Genomic DNA, 16,703 nt, shown 5'->3' with positions numbered 1-16,703 from the left:
CTGACAGCGGAGGGGAGGAAAAGTTTACTGCCACGGCCAAGGACACGTGAGGGTGAGGCGGCTTCTCGATGTCGTGCGACCGGAGAAAAATATTCCGTGGAAGTGAGGAAGACGAAGCATTGCCCCTTTAGTTTACGTGGGAGTGGTAATGAGCCGCATGGGGATGTGTCGGAAGCTTTGATCGAGTTCTTCGGCGTCTCTGCACGAGAAGCGGGGGTCCCTTGTCGCGCGTCTTTTACATGCCTCGAGCCCATATTATGCAGCGCATTCCCGTGCTCACGTAAGTCTTAAGTCGAAATGAGCGAGGGAGTCCAAATTAGTCGTGAGTCGAGATTTTGTGAGTGAGTCTGAGTGAGTACTAATGATTTTTCTGACGTATGGCTGATTATTAGTGGCATTTACTGCGACGACACACAGGGATTAAAGATATGCATTTGAAAGATTAATTGAAACCTTTGTTAAGGCCGCACCCCGTATTTCTGGTCTATTGTGTTTAGCCATTCAGGCCGGGCTCGTTCAAAAAAAAAGAGGGGGGTGGGGGACGTGTGAAGGTTGGCAGTGTTTGTCATGCACATAAGCCATGGGCATAGGTAAAAACCAGATGTATCCGCTAAGAGACAAAGAGGGCAATGTCATTTGCAATATGGATAAGAGTTAAAATAGCCGAAGAGTTCTACACAAATCTATACAGTGGAGAGTGAAATCAGAATGTTAATGAGAGAGGCAGCAGCGCATAGCAATGCGACATTTCGCCAGAAAATAAAGAGGAAGTAAAGAAAGCCTTGCGAGCAATGCAAGGGAGGGTAAGCAGCTGGTGAGGATCAGGTAACAGCAGATTTGTTGAAAGACGGAGGGGTGGTTGTGCTCTAAAAAGTAGCGACTGTGTATACCCAATGCCTTGTGACCTCGAGCGTACCAGAAGCTTGGAAGAACTCTAATATTATCTTAATTCATAAGAAAGGAGACGTCAAGGACTTGAAAAATTACAGAACGATCAGCTTACTGTCCATTGCCTACAAGGTATTTACTAACGTAATCGCTAAGAGAGTCAGGACAACCTTAGCCTTCAATCAACCAAATGATCAGACAGGCTTTCGTAAAGGATACTCGACAATAGAGCATATTCATACTATCAGTCAGGTGACAGAGAAATACACAGAACATAACCAACCCCTACACATATAGCCTTCATTAACTACGAGAAAGCATTTGACTCAGTGGAAACCTCATCTGTCATGCAAGCACTGCGGAATCAGGGCGTAGAAGAGTGTTATGTGAAAATATTGGAAGTATATGTAACGACTGCACAGCTACCATAGCCCTCCATAAAGTCAGCAGTAAAATTTAGATTAGGAAGGGTGTCAGGCAGAGAGACACGATATCGCTAATGCGGTTCACCGCCTGTTTACAGGAGATATTCTTAGGCTTGAATTGGGAACAGTTGAAGATAACAGTTAAAAGGTGCACTTAAAGAGGAATGTGAACTCGTCTTTTCATCGCGGATGATGATGAAAACGTTTATTTAAAGCCACAATGCCTTAGTTGAAGGGAAGGCTGATCGGGTCCCTAGTCCGGGACGCCGTTGGTAAAAGCCGCTGCCCGTGCTCTGGCGACGAGGGCTCGTTGTTCCTCGAGGTCCGAGCTGGACAGGGTCGCCTCCCAGCCCTCCCGTGTTGGCTGATTTATGATGTCAATGCTGTCATTTTTCTGACAAGCCCATGCCATATGGTACAAGTTTGCCTTCTGGCCACAAAATTTTCACTGTGCTGAAAAGGACTTGGGCTCAGTGGCGTGAAGCGTAGCTGGATTATTGAAAGACAGAGTTTGTAGCCTGCGAAGGTGACATTCCTCTGATTTACTGAGACCCCTAGCGGGCCTCGGGAGTGTCTGCCTTTCAAGGCGCAAATGTTGTAATATTTCTGAATATGTTGTTAACGGAGAGGGGGAGCCTGAATCAGGAAGGAAGGACGTAGAAGGATTCCGGGGAAGAAAAGCTCGTGGGAAATCGATCTACACGTTCTGGGCATTCTTAGAAACTTCGAATTATTGTCCTGTGCGGCCGATTTCCCTAATTTATATCCGATGAAACGTCCCGGCTCCTGCCTTTTTTTGAACTCACCGCAGATGGCAGGAGGAGTCAACAAACGCGTGGAGGAGGCGCATGGCGTCTTCGCTTTCGCCTTTATTTTCTATTTTTAGGTTTCCGTGAATAGATCCAGTCAGAGAGAACATAGCCACAAATTAGGCCCTCGGAAATAAAAATACACGTGGACTTTTTCCTTTCGCCGATCGCTACGTATCACTCCGCCGATGGCAGAGCGTCTGCGGCGAGTTCAAAAAATGGTGGCAGCCGGGACGTTTAATCCGATTTAAATTATGGACATCGGCCACACAGGACAATAATTCGAAGTTTCTAAGAATGTTCGGAACGTCTAGATCGAGTTCTCGCGGTAAAAATATGAGATCAGATTCCTCTTTAGTGCACCTTTAAGGTAGAAAAACTAAGTAATCTGCGACTCGCTGATGACATTGTCTTGTTAAGTCATTCAGGGCGTAGAAGGGAAATAACTAGAAGAATAAGAATGGGGTGGAGCGCATATGGCAGGTTTTCTCAGATGGCGCTTTACCAATATCCCTCAAGAGAAAAGTATACAACAGCTGTGTCTTACCGGCCCTCACCTATGGTGGCAGAAACGTGGAGGCTAACAAAGAGGGTTCAGCTTAAGTTAAGGACAACGCAGCGAGTTATGGAAAGAAAAATGATAGTGTAATGTTAAGAGATCGAAGCGGGCGGAGTGGGTGAGGGAACAAACGCGGGTTAATGATATCCTAGTTGAAATCAAGAGGAAGAAGTATGCTTGGGCAGGGCATGTAATGCGAAGGCAAGATAACCGCTGGTCCTTAAGGGTAACGGAGTGGATTCCAAGAGAAAGCAAACGTAGCAGGGGACGGCAGAAAGTTAGGTGGGCGGATGAGATTAAGAAGTTTGCGGGGATACGGTGGCCGTAACTGGCAAAGGACAGGGTTAATTGGAGAGACAGTGGAGAGGACTTTGCCCTGCAGTGGACGTAGTCAGGCTGATGATGATGATCGCGCAGATTGTCCGTCACTAAGAACCACGCCGCACGGGGAAAGCAGCTCGTCCCGCAGGAAAATCCAAGCGCACCCCGGGGAGAGAAACGGCAGACGATTTAGCACGGTTAGGCCAAATGCGAATTAGGTGCTCTAGCACTTCGGTTTTCACTTCGCTTTCGGTTCGAGGCTCGGTTTTCGAGGTTAAACGGTTTTCGAGGCTTCAGACAAACATAGACGAAATCGGTGTTAAGCTTCACCTTAAGGGTGTGAGGCGATAGCGTTAACGGTTGAATTCCCATATATGCAGAAGTTGTCATTCTCTAATTTTCATTCATTGTGCTCATACCCCTACTAGCGCAGTGGTGCAGCAGTTCAGCGGTGCACCAATGCCCTGCGGTGGCAGGTGCTGACATCAGTGGGGCTTGTGAGATCCAAGTTGCTCTTCCCCAGCAACCCCTTATGTAATACCCCCGATACAAGGGAGCCTTTAAGGAAAATAAACTGAACTGAACTGAACCTCAAGGTCACTGAGAGAGCTTTCGGACCGACAAAAATCGGCGAATGTCAGTGCACGAAAGCAAACCGCGCACAGCGCACCCATCAGAAAGCTAACAATCACGTGGATACCTGAAGCGCGCAAAAATTTTGTCACGGGAGAAAATTTCCGGAAGATCGCGCGTTCCGTGAAACTCCGCGCACGGGTTTTTATCCTGCAAATAAACACACTACATTGTTACTCGAGCGAGGGGTTCGTTACTAGCGAGGTCGATGGTTGTGAAATTGCTGTCAAAAACTGGCTTTTGGGATCATAAAATTATTTTGCTTGATTAATGCAGTGTCTCTAAAAAGTCAACGGGCTGCAAGCAAAAGTATACAGAAATGAAAAGGATTTTCACCTCTTCGAAGGCGACTTAGTTCTTTTACTGCGGCCGTGTCTTTCCGCCTTGTGGTACCGCGATTCATAAGGATCCGAATGGCTTCGCGCTCATTTCCTATAAATATGCGCACTGAGTAAGCTATTTATGTAAAAAAAAAACTAGGACCGGCAATTTCATACCCCTAGCTACAGTGCGCACATGACTTTCTTGCAGAACAGACACACCCTTTTCTTTCCGGGCAGCACGATGTCACTTACCTGACGAGTGCATGGGACCTAGAACTTAAGGAGCAGGCTCAAAGTGTTATAAGAGGCAAAATGCTTTTAAAATCCGTTTGCCCCTTGCGCTGAGCCGCTGCCACGCTCTCAGTGCTCTTTGGAACGTGGTCGGGGTTGTCTACGACATATTCACAAAACTATGCAAATTTTTTTTGTATTAAGCTCTTTTGACAGTAAAACATAAAACCCAATTGTATGCAGTACTTTCAAAGAACTGCCACTGGCAAATGTAGAAATGATTTCTTGCATGTAAAGCAAATGTATCAATCAGGTGTTCCAAGTGAACCGCCAAGCTTTATAGCTCTATTTATGAAAACAGGTGGTGGCGTAGCTGACATCGACCGCACCCGGCTTCAGCACTTCCACCGTGAACTTCGCCGTGTGTGGCGTACTGTCAACTGTATTTGGGTACAATTTCTTGTAGCGCGTCATGTGTTCCATTCCGGCTGTCAGCGCTGGCTATTCACATGCGGCAGCGGAGAGGAACTAAAGATATAGTTCGCCGGACAATGAGCCTTGAAATAATCCGCAATTCGGCGCTGCAGTTCGGGTGGTGCAGAGTGATGCTGCTAGTCGCAGTGTTCAGTACTCTGGTTGGGGTTGCGTTTATAGCGATACACTCAGACTGACCTTGGATAAGGTCTACTGAATTGCTTTTGCCGAGGGTGCTGGACCAAGGCGGGTGCGGTAGCCCGTCATGAGATGTGAGGGCGGATTTGCAGGGTGGCCGTGCGTTGCGCCTGGTCTCCCATCCACGCATATAAGGCGGGCGTCCGTCGTCACAGAGAGCGCAGACGACGACATGATTTCCGCGATCGTGTCCCTATTCAGCTCTCCCTATAAAAGTGTATGAAACAAACGTAGTCGTGCTGTGCATGTAAGGGTGGCCTCAAATGAACACCATGTACGCAAGAGCCCAAACGGGCCTCTCGTTCAAGTGACGGTGCAGTGCATTAACGTCAATAAAACTCCTGTCAGTAAGCACTATTATTAAATGTGTTTCCCGGAACTCGCGTTCTTCCAGAAATTAACTTCAGTAAAGCTGCTAATGAGTCTTTGTTTTTTGTGCTTGACCTTGTTATTATGCTTCCAGAAATTTCGCCCTGGGGTAAGAGTTTTGCGCTGTGGTCAGGTATCAACGTTACTGCTGGTGTTTTGGCGGGTGTGGTGTGTGCAGTGGTGTGCCTGTGGCGCACTTGGGTATTTCCGCGGGACGGGCTGTTTTCCCCATGCAGTACGGTTCTATGCGACGGAAATGTGCACGACCAACAATGCCAGCTTTCAGTCGTCCCTTTTCCTTTTCCCCAGCCCAGTCTAATGAGTAAATCCAAGAGACTAGAAATACGGGGAAATCATATGAATATTTCAACTTTTATCTTCAATCCCAGCGTCACCGCAGTAGCCGGTGTTGAAAACCAACAAGAATGGGAAATCCTAATGTGGAGCACACAACACACTGGAAGAAATTGCACCTTTATGTTACAGACACTGCGAGACAATTCACAAAATCTTTAGCGAAAAGTGCTGATGCAGCTGGTTAGTGCCGGCTGCGCCACCACTTGCTTTCTTAATCAGCGCTTTAAATTATAACGATTAAATTCGCAAATTAGCTCATGCATTTACTATAATCATTTCTGTATCTGTCATTAACAATGTAGTTAATGCATTGTATCGGGTTGTTAATCAAATAAATACTTTTAATGCTCCTAAAGCTTCATACCAATAAAAATTGCATGGCGATTACACTCTGGTGGTAATGCGCATGATGAGCAAGATGAGTGGTGCTTTTGTGAATAACTGTATTGCTAGTGAAATTTTTGGGATTTGTGATTTAGCTAGCACCTAAGGCGCGATTGTGATGGATGCGCCATTAGAGCAGGTAGGTGAACTTGAGGGTCCTGGCATCTTTGATGGGTGCGTTCTTTTCGGCGTGCCCGTACATGAGGATCGATCTTGCCGTCTCTTATGGCCGGATCGGAGCTCGCGCGCCCGTCCCTCGGGAATCGCACGAGCCTTACGTCTGGTTTCGGCCATATTGCTCCAGGCGCGAACACTTAAGCGAATGCGACTGCCATTGCTCATCTTGCGCTTCTGCCTGCTTGCGAGCCGTGGCAGCTCGGACGGAGGTCTGCACGATGTTGTTCCTCCATACATCTGAAGGAAGCTTTCACCCTCACATGGCGACTCCGGGGCTGGCAGCGAAACGTCAGCGCACCCATCAAGTTCCCTAAGCCAGCGGCAATACCACAACACATAGCCTAGCGACTGAAGGTAGCAACTTTGAGGCGGCCCCAGAGCGATGTTGCGGCGCCCCCAGTACAGCATAGGTCGAGACAGGAACGTCCTTCCTCTGCGTCCGTCCGCCTAATGCAGTGAGGGGCGCTCAAGCCACAGACTGCGCGTCTGCGTTTTATTAACTATATTGAAATTAAAGGCCCAGTAGCAGTCTCACAACCGTTCCCCTATCCACTTGTAGGGGAAACCAGGGAGACTCCGGACGAAGAATGACTCAGCAAAACAAAAACGACTAAGAAAAAGCTTCACCGACGATTACGATACTCCCTAATGCGAAATATGAGCGACCTCGATTTTGCGATATGTACTAAGGCAGAAAACTTAGACGGCGCTTAAGATACCCTGAAACGCACGTACATTTCGAAGCATTGCTGCTTTGTCACACAAGAACTCTAAACTATCGCGCTGAACGAGCACTCCTCAGCGGTGCAGAGCGGCGCGGTGCAATCCTCGCCCGGTGGCGACGTCCTCTGCCGTGTTTGCTGCTCCCTGGGAGAACGCGTTGCGACGTGCTTGTCTCGTTGCTTCTAGGAGCAACGCTGAAGCCACAAAATACGCGTCTTCGTTTGGAGCGGGCCACGAGGCGCTTGGCCCATACATTTCAGAGTAGCGCATGCCCGTTCTCATGGTAAACGGTGCGAACTCAATAAATGGCCCCCATAGACGCCTATGTATGCGTTGGTTGATGGTTCGACTGCTAGCTAATGGCTGTCTCAAGTCGTGAATAGGTGTCTTGTGGCAGATCTTACGCTGATTCAAGCATCAATGATATTATGAGTATTGACAAAACAGCTGCATTTATCATTTATGCTGAGGAGTACTACATTGCTCTCCGGACAGGATATTAACACATCAGCAACAAAATGCAACTGCGTGTCTTGAATGTTATTTCTTGGTCGCAAGCCAATCAAACTTCCATAATTGCAAAAAAGGCAATTATTAGTGGCTCTTTATTAATAAAATAAAATGAAAGGAAAAGATGTTGCTAGCCGCGGCATCTGCCATCGAAACCTGAAGCGCCTGGGCTGCTGGGGCTGGCGTGAAAAAAAAAAGGAAAGGGAGAGGGAGAGGGAAATAAAGGGAGAGGGATAGAAAATAAGATAGGTGTAAGGCGGCAATGTACACTATATACAAATAAAAATATACAAAATACATGTAGGGTGCTGCTCCCACGCTTGCTGCCAAGAGTTCTCGAGACGCGGGCGTGCAAATTCAAAAAAGGCAAAGATAATCATTTTTAGATCTAGAAATAAAGCGTGTAATCTACAAAATAATATTACATTTGAAGATAAACATATTGATGTAGTTGAAAATCACAAAGTATGAAGCGCACCTTTTCTTCAGAACTTACATGGAAACTGCGCATAACTCAGGTAAGTAAACTTTCTTCCATCACTGGAGGATTCTCACGATGCAGGTCTTTCGTGCACACGGTAGATATTAAAAAAATCTTTAAGGGCTGTAGAAGTGCAAAGAAACAATGTTAGAACACCATACTTATGTTGGTGTTCTATCTTTATCAATCGGTATTTTTGAAATGAGGCATATGTTGCCGCAAAGTATGGATGTTTGTGATTATGCGAACAATATTCTTTTGTAAGACAGTTAATCTCTGGATATTTTATTTAGTTGTTGTAATTCAGACAAGCTTACAATAACTGAAACATGAAGAAAAGAATGTGTAGTAAATTACATAAGGATGACAGGAACATATAATGCCCCACCACCCAGAGGTCTTTAAGGGTCAATAAATGATGATGATGATGATGAAATTTGCAGCTTGTTTTGTGCGGGCCCTAAAGCTAATGCCAATTACACACGTGCACGCAGCACAGACGCATGGTTTGTGCCTTATTTCCGCACAAACTACAAAGTAGTAGCATTACACTGCACTGTCCCTGTCATCCTTAAGAAGCACCAAGACGCAAAACATCACTTGAAATAGTCGCGACAGTATTTTGTAAATATTTAAGGCATTTGTCGTGGTCGTACATTGTCCTCTGGTTTTTGGCCATGAGATGTCAAATTGAGTGCCACATGACTCCTTTTGTTATGTTTTCTTCAAAATAGGTCTTGCTACGTTAATTTACAAAATATGACTATTTTAATGACGAACTGTGATACAAAATTTGTTTGTTTTTTTTCAGTTGCGCTCTGATTTTTATCACGTCTGCCTTCTAGTTTGCTGTGTGCATGCTAACTTGTGAGCTCAAATGTAATCCAATGTGAAGTAATCATATGATGTGTTCCGCTTTTGTCTTTATTATCTGTATATAGTATTTCTGCTGCTTTGTTGTCTTAGTAAAGCGAAGTGAAGGTTTCGGTAGCCGCGTCAAGCTGCCTAGGGCAGCTTTTAGCCATAAAAACCTTCCAGCATATTCTGGATAATAAAGACTGAATTGAATCGAATCAGCCACGCACCTGTCGACATTTGAGGGTCCCACAATCTTTGCGCAAGGAACCTCCTCACTCAGGCAAGGTTGTCTATTGTAAACCTTCCTACGTGCGCCGCCTGAATCGGAGGAGTTGCTGGGATATCTGCCTGCTACCGCATCCACCGCAGTCGCTTTCACGCAGGTGGTTGCGGTGCACGTTCTAAGCACGTCGGCTATCTGTGAACGCGTTTAGGGAGTCATTACCCAACAGCCGGCGCAAACTTGGCGCAACCCCTCTAGCTCGTCGCCGCCGCACACTCTTTCTTCAATTTCACCTTCCTTTCTCTCTTCCAACGCCTTCTCATTCGCTCTTTCTCTCTCTCTTCGTTATGACACTACTTTCATCCTTCGTCGTGCCGTGCTTGTCGGTTACGTCGACGACGCGCAAGAGAGGAACGGGCACCCATGCGCTCTAAAAGGTGACTTAGACAACTCCTCAGACGAAAGTGACTCAGACAGTTTTTTTTTTCTACAGCTGCCCTCGGTTGGAATGAGTCCGCTCTTCCTTTTTTTTTTTTTTTTCTCACACGTCGGTAGCCTCGCACTATATTGGCTTTTGGTGTCCTACGACGGAAACTAGCTGGCTGTGAATCGTATCGTAAAACGCCTTAGTTTGCCCGCAGCCGTCATTCTTTCGCAGAAGCGCTGTCTTCGTTGCAACCCGGGAAAGTTCTGCACTTTTTGTTTTTGGTTGGGAAGCTTTTCCACGACGATGTATGGGCTTCACTACCTTGGGAGCAACTTGCGTGGCTCCTCTGTCCCGTGTGAAGACTTCTTACTGGGAGCCTGCTGGTTCCAGCGCTACTTGTTTATTCGCACAATCCCAGCAGCTGCAAGAACCAATAGATCCTGGAACAAATAGCTTCCCTGGTAGCACTTAAGTGTTATATTTAACTCTGTTTTGATAAAACATTTGTAGAGTATCCTTTCATTTTCTATTCATTTCTGAAACGTTAAAAACAGATGTTGAAGTAACTTCCCAAATGTTAAGCAGACGCAAAATAGAATAGAAAGTACACTCACGAGCAACAATAAAAGGGTTAAGTCATCGTGTGAGACCATGCAGACGTGTCAGTTGGAAAACAAGTACAGCTTCAAACCCAACCCTAAAAGCAGCAACTACAGCAACAGCAAAGCACTACAGTACATACAACTTACGTGTGGAACTCATACACTCACATTTTTAATAGCATTTGGGCTCGTGCTTATATCATACCCTATTAAGGTTATCCCCTGTTGTTAATGGGGAATGGTTATTAATTCAATTTCTCGGCTCATTAAACTTTGGCAATATACATTTAATTTTTGGAGGTACAGTGTAAGGGATTTAGCCGAAAGCTTCTGTTAGTTGAACAATATTGTTACCGCACAAATAAACAAAACGCTTGCGAACTGAACAGAAAAATGTTCGCTGCTGGTACTAGTGTAGAACCGGCGCACTACCAGTAGGGACAGATCCCAACACAAAACCAGTAAGTAATGTGCTAGAAACAATACAACCAAAGAACAATACAACAGAAGACCAGCAGGTTACCTGCTGGGGTCAGTAGAAAACCAGTAAGCACCCGGCTGGAACTGGTACAACCAGCAGAAAACCACCATGTCACCTGCTGGAAACGGTAGGAAAGCGGGTAGGCACCCTGCTCGAATCAGTACAACTAGCAGAGAAGGACAGGTTTCCTGCTGGTACAGCAGTATAAACCGCTAGATCCCCATTAACAAATTTTCTTCTGGGACTGCGGCTGACTTCCTGTCGATAAACACAGTGTCGCCTGCTTGGTAACTCGGCGCTTTCCTTCGTTGCTTGTTCAAGCTTTTTACTACTTCTCTGAGTTCCGTTGCGTTTTCGATCGCCTTTTCCCGTTTCATCATTACTTAGTGAGCAGCTCGGTGTGAATGGGCCGCGCTGATCGTGCAGCCCCCGGACGAGAAACTTGAAGGTCTATGGACAGCAAATTTTTTGCTGGCGTGTTTTCTTCTTTCGAATGATGCGTTAGATATTAATATATACAGGTCACCCTGTGGTATTCGCCTATGGCTGAAAAATAATTTATAATTGAGTTTCTTATTTCCTGTGCACCTCTTGAACCAGGTTGGTTTAACTGTTGTCGTGAATTAAAACTACGTATCAGCGTTTATATTGGAGTTTTCTTCATGCCTCACGTGACCTAAGAGCTGACTACACATCAGAGCCATCGTTCAGTTGAAGAAACCGAAACAGCATGAGAGAAAAAATTCTGTCATAAGTTATTTAGTGGTCGTAAGTGAAGACTACGCGGTGGTCCATGTATTCAAATGCCAAACGCATCATTTGAAAGCCGAAAACACGCAACTCAAGTTAGGTGCCTGTAGTCCTTTATAGTATGGCCAGTGTAGGCACGAACTTTGCGACACATCCTCAGCCTGTGCCCTTTCCCTCCCTCACCCTCTCCTCACCACCTCAGCCCTCCCTTGCCATCACATATTTTTCTGCGTCAATCCTTCCTAACCTCACCGAGTGTAGCCCTCATGAAGTGATGGTGAGGACGCCCTCATGAAGGCTCACCCTCGTTAACGTGGTCATGTCTGTTCACAGCACGGTTGAGGCATCCACCGAATGCCTGGTGTTGACAGGCCCGACCACTACGCATAGGCCGGGAACCTTCACCTTAAGAGCTGATGTCATGGCTAGCACTCTAATATTGCATTGTTTTTCAACATGTTTTGCAAAAATGGAGGCAGATACAACCCCGACCACGTGTGCAGCGCTTGGCCTGATTGCTAAGAGCACCGAAAGAGGGCGGCAGCCGTTCAGCGCAAGTGGCAAAACTATTTAAAAAGCATTTTGCCGCTGATGACGCTGTAAGCCTCTCCTATGTTTCTAGGACACATGTACCCGACGCGTTAGTGATATCTCGTGGCCCAGAAATAAAAGAATGTGTTTGTTGTGCAAGCGAGTCATGTGTGCGCTGTGGCTATAGTGTGAGAAAATCTCTGTCGCAGTCTGTTTCTGAAATAAATAGTTTAGTCTTGACTGGTCTTGACACACATATGTCGAGGAAATAATTGTGGAAACACACAAAGAGCTATGCATTGCGGAACCAAAAGGGCAGGAAGTCGTGGCCGCAAGAAAAGGACCGGCTGACAGGTACCCTCAAAGTGGTGCTATGCCTTATTCATTTCGGTATACTCAGTGCTTAAAGGGGCTCTGAAACAACTTCTATGGAGAGCACATCAACTCGCTCAATCACTCCATTGCGATGTCATGAACACATGAGCCAAATAATACACTTGTACACGCAGCAGCGAACCCACAATCACACGCGAAAGTTGGCGAGCCCTTTCCGGCGACTTTTTCACGCTCGCACCCTCCTCCGTCGCACTGCGCCTGCGTATGCCAATTCAGAGATGGTGATTGGTTAGATTCTTTCAGACGTCAGTCAGTTACCATGGCCGTGGCCAATAAGCGGCGTAGCTCCGGGGGGTCAGGAAGCTCCGCCCCCAGCGATGGGGCCGACGGAGCAGCGCCGGCCTTTCAGCGTGCAAAAATTGACGAGAGGAAAGGTTCAAGACTCTGAAATTCAAATTTTACTACAGATAATTCAGCTTCTACAAAGCGCCTCAAAAAAAATTATTACTGGAGGATATTCGTGAAGCGGCGCCCTTTAACACCAAAGGCATACCGTAACTTTATTAGAGCCCCTTTCAGAGCCCCTTTAGTCTCGTTCCATCGGAAAGGGGGTGGTCTCTAGTGATTCTAGCACAGGTGGAGATGAAAAAGAGAGGAAATAAAGGGAGAGAGAAAGCGGCTGGTGGCTTGTTTTACACATCGTTTTGTACAAGAGCAGGGGGAAATCATTTTAGTGGCCAACTCTGGACTGACTCCTGGTGTAAGAGCACTGGTTTCCCTTTTCCATTTACCCTTGGTGTAGTGCTGCCGACTTTTTTATTTATCTACGCCTCAGGTTTTTCACATGTCAGTGATCCTTACTAAAAACCATGGTGACATTTATAAACTATAGAGAAGAAATGTTCCGACCAGCAAAAAAAATTAGGCAGTGGCTTAGCTCTGGTTAAGCCTGGCTATACAAGCGAAAAGCTTCAGTTATGCTTGGTTTGACGGCCGTCCACACACTGCCTGTGCGGAGGCGGAGGAGGAGACGGAAATCGGCGCGGTTAAAACTGCCCGCAGGAATGCGCAGAGGAGGGTTGCCGGCTGCGACGCGGGCGACACGCGGCTGCAACGAAAGGTCAAACGGTGGGCGAGGAGGCGAAGCGCGCAGCTGCAACACCACCTAGACAAGTTCAGGCCTCAGCGCTCCCGTCGTGACGTCATGCGTCGAGGCCTGCGGGCGCTGCGGAAGCAGATAAGCGCGCGCAAGATTGGAGGAGCTCATCGCTTGGCGTACAATAATGTGTTTTAACAAATTGTTCCCAACAAAACGTGTTACGGAACGCAAGTTCGTTTATTTGCTTTTTAGGGTTTCAGCTTTTCTTTTTTTAGATTTGTTGTCGTCATCAACGGTTCTGTCATTCATCCGGCTGCAAAAGTTTTTGAGAAGGATGTTAGTGCTGCACCAAAGAATATGTTTAAGCACAAATTCGCAGGTGTGTCCATCGTCACAGGCATCAAATTCACACGAGTCGTCATTTGTGAGCAAATCCATTGTCAGCTCCGTGACGAGCTTACGCTGGTCTGGCGCTCTTAAAAACTCCGCGTCCTTTGCAAGCTGTTGAACTACGACGTAATTGTGTGCGACGGCATTCACTGCAAACATTGCCGGGAAAACAAGTCCTCCGCGATCCAGCTGCTTAACAAGATAGTAGTTTTCCTCGTTGGGCGAAACTGTGATGGTCTTGCTCACTGTTAGCGCTGATCTGCATTTTGTGCAGTTTAGCCTCTTCAGAGCTGTATGCACGGCGTATCCCGCAACGTACACAAGAACGGGGATGATGTCTGTTATCTTTGATAAAGCCGCTGCAGTCACAACGACGTTGAACGAAGGGCGCGGCGTGTCCACAGATCCGTGCAGGTGTTCCCACTTCTCAGTTTTTTCGCTTGTACAGATTTCTTGAAGTTTAGGCAGCGTGTTTTCCAGTCGTAGTTTATTTTCGCCTTCATAAATCTGTCTTAAGGAAATATGATATTGTGCTCCAGCCAGCTGCCTGTATTTGCCGAATCTTTCCTCTAAACTGTCCGTCTGCACCTTTCCCAGAAGAACGTAAGATAGATTAAGCTCTTCAAAGCAGTATCGGGCTACTTCGATGAGTGCGTGAGTTGTGTGGTGTAAAGCAGTATGCGTCTCTTTGGTCAAACAACCGCTGTCGAGGCGTTTGCTGTGCCACTCATCGAGCCAGTCCAACAGCTTGTACAAGAACTCCAGTTTAGGATCGTCCACAGAGGGGAACACCGGCTCTTGAAAATGGTCGCGGAGTCTCTTCCCTTTGTACGGAGTCTTTACATTCACGATTTTCCACCATTTAACTATGATCTCAATGAAGCTAGCAGTGTGCTCTGGGAAGTTCAGGTTGTGTGTTTTTCCAAGCGCACGAAGTGCGTGAGGTAAGCCATCGCTGAAAATCTGTAGAGCAAGCTTGACGTTTTGCCTTTCAAGATTGGATGGAAACAGCGCCTTCCTTGATAAACTATGACCGTATCTAAGAAGTTGGTCACACTCAAGGTTGTATGCGTTTCTGATGGTGGCGAATGACGCAGTCAACATGCGCCGTGGTTGTGCTGTATCATCCTCGAATTCGGGGAAGTAGAAACACAGCTGGTCATTTTTCTGGTTTAGCCAGTTGTTCCGAATGCATTTTAGTATGTGGACTGGGTCGATCACAAAAAACAACGGTCTCGAGGAGTCACATGGATGGGGATAAACGATTCCGTTTGTTGGCGGAGATGCAAAGTAAGACATTGCCTTTCTGTTTATCGAGTTGTTGTCACTGACTATGCAGGTAACTCTGTAACCTATTTTCTCTAGGCCAGTCACGACATCCATTATTGACTTGTGCAGAAACACGGCATCAGCTTTGCGGGCAGGGATGATGTGTGCAACTTCCTTAAATGGACAAGTAAGGCTTTGCACCATGAAAACGAATGCACTATTGGCAACCTCTTCAGAATTGTGCGCAAGTCCAGCAATATTGCCACCCTTATAATCAAAATAAGGCTTTATGTGAATCTCGTCAACCATAAGCGTCACATGCCGCTGTCTGTCATCGAGCTCGCAGATCCTTTTCGCCATGTAACTGAGAAAGGCTGCACCGTGGTGCTCCCGTTGTAGATTCATTCCATATGATGAGCAAACTGATCTGATGGTCATTGGATGCGGCATTGTGATTGCTCCATAGCTTCGCATGTATTTATAGGCATGGGGTGATATCATGAAGAGAATGCAACAATACACCATGAAATCTATAGAATAGCGCCTTCGCTCCTTCTTTGCAGACAGAAGCTTCAACTGTTCGCTGAGGAATTGGACTGCATGATCATTATCCTCTGACTGCGCTGTAGATATCTGGCCAAGCAGGAAATTGATGGCATCAAAAACTTCTTCATTCGAGTCTCTACAGCTAGAAGAAAGGCTGCTGTCCCAAACCTTGATGCTTTCAAGAAAGTCAGCGAAAGCCCTCTTACTTTTCGCCTGAGGAGGAACGAACAGGTTGGACCCTAGCCTTGTGACTGGCGTCTTTAGGAAATGCAACGTGATAGACAAATCAGCCTTCACGCAAACTGAGTACTTCACCCAAGGAGCATCATCTTCAACAATGTGCAGTAATATGAGGCGGCCACTGCTCAATATTGTATGCCAGAACTCAGACTTGCTTGTTCGCACGTGTTCGGCTAAGTCGTTTAGGCTCCGAACTGCATCTTTTTCCTCTTCGGCTCTAAACGTCTCGAGGGAGTCTGCAAGAGCTTTCTCAGTCGCAGCTGCATCCAAACGAATTCTTCTAGACTCCGGATTCTCCCTTCTGCTGCAAACCTTCGATAAATAGCTCGGGCAGTTCGGGAATTTTGACGGAACAGCATCCGGTCGGAGACGCAAACGGAGCATGGGTGCAGTTATCGTACGGCCCGTAGTATCATCCATATGACAATCCTCTCGAATGATGTCACCTTCAGTGAAGTGCAATTCGCAAACCTGCATGTGAATAGAAAAAAAAAATGCCTAACATATTGCAGTGAAGCCTCCCTCAAAACTAAGTATATAACTGCTGAAATTCCACTAACAACGCACGTGCACGTGTTTGCTTTGTATTTTTCAAGGAACAAAAATAACGATAGCAATTTTACCCTGGAATGTGCCGAAGGAAGGAAGCCCTCTCGGGGAATAGCGCGCAGCCATGCTGTCTTCAGTTCTGCATCTTCAGGAAATTTGAACACATGGACCTTTGGTCCGGATCTGTAGTTGCCGCTACACCCAGGCACACAGCATTTGTTTGGCATATTCACAAAGCATCTCACAAGCGAGAAAATCACCGCAGAATGCAAGCAGTGCACGGTACTGCTCCGCCGGCCGGCAAGCCCCAGCATGCTCCGACAGTGACTAATCGCGGCGGCGGCGGCGGCGGTCAGCGCGTCGGCGGCTAGGCCTCTAGTCGTGACGTGGCACTGACGTCAGCCTGGAGAGCAGAGGCCTTCTTAGTCTAGGTGGTGTTGGCAGCTGTAGCGACAGCGAGGCGACGCACATGCGCAGCAGCGCGCGGCTGCGCCGAAAGGTCAGGCGATGGAGTCGGCGGCGGCGACGGCTGCGGCAGCA

General features: G+C 46.9%; 1 protein-coding gene across 1 annotated transcript; it reads right to left on the bottom strand.

The window, feature by feature from the left end:
* Positions 1 to 13,272: 13,272 nt before the first annotated feature.
* On the bottom strand, positions 13,273 to 16,390 carry LOC149352051 (uncharacterized). Its single transcript, XM_089577113.1, has 2 exons — positions 16,238 to 16,390; positions 13,273 to 16,085 (listed from the first exon to the last, which is right to left on the bottom strand). Exons 1-2 carry the CDS (start codon positions 16,388 to 16,390, stop codon positions 13,407 to 13,409), a joined length of 2,832 nt encoding a protein of 943 aa, XP_089433239.1. The 3' UTR covers positions 13,273 to 13,406.
* Between the last annotated feature and the right edge of the window lie 313 nt (positions 16,391 to 16,703).

This window comes from Amblyomma mixtum, chromosome 3 (genome assembly GCF_055824585.1).
Source record: "Amblyomma mixtum isolate Tamu chromosome 3, ASM5582458v1, whole genome shotgun sequence".
Taxonomy (NCBI): domain Eukaryota; kingdom Metazoa; phylum Arthropoda; class Arachnida; order Ixodida; family Ixodidae; genus Amblyomma; species Amblyomma mixtum.
Note: the sequence above shows the minus strand (reverse complement) of the source record. Positions and strands in the feature narration are given on the sequence as shown.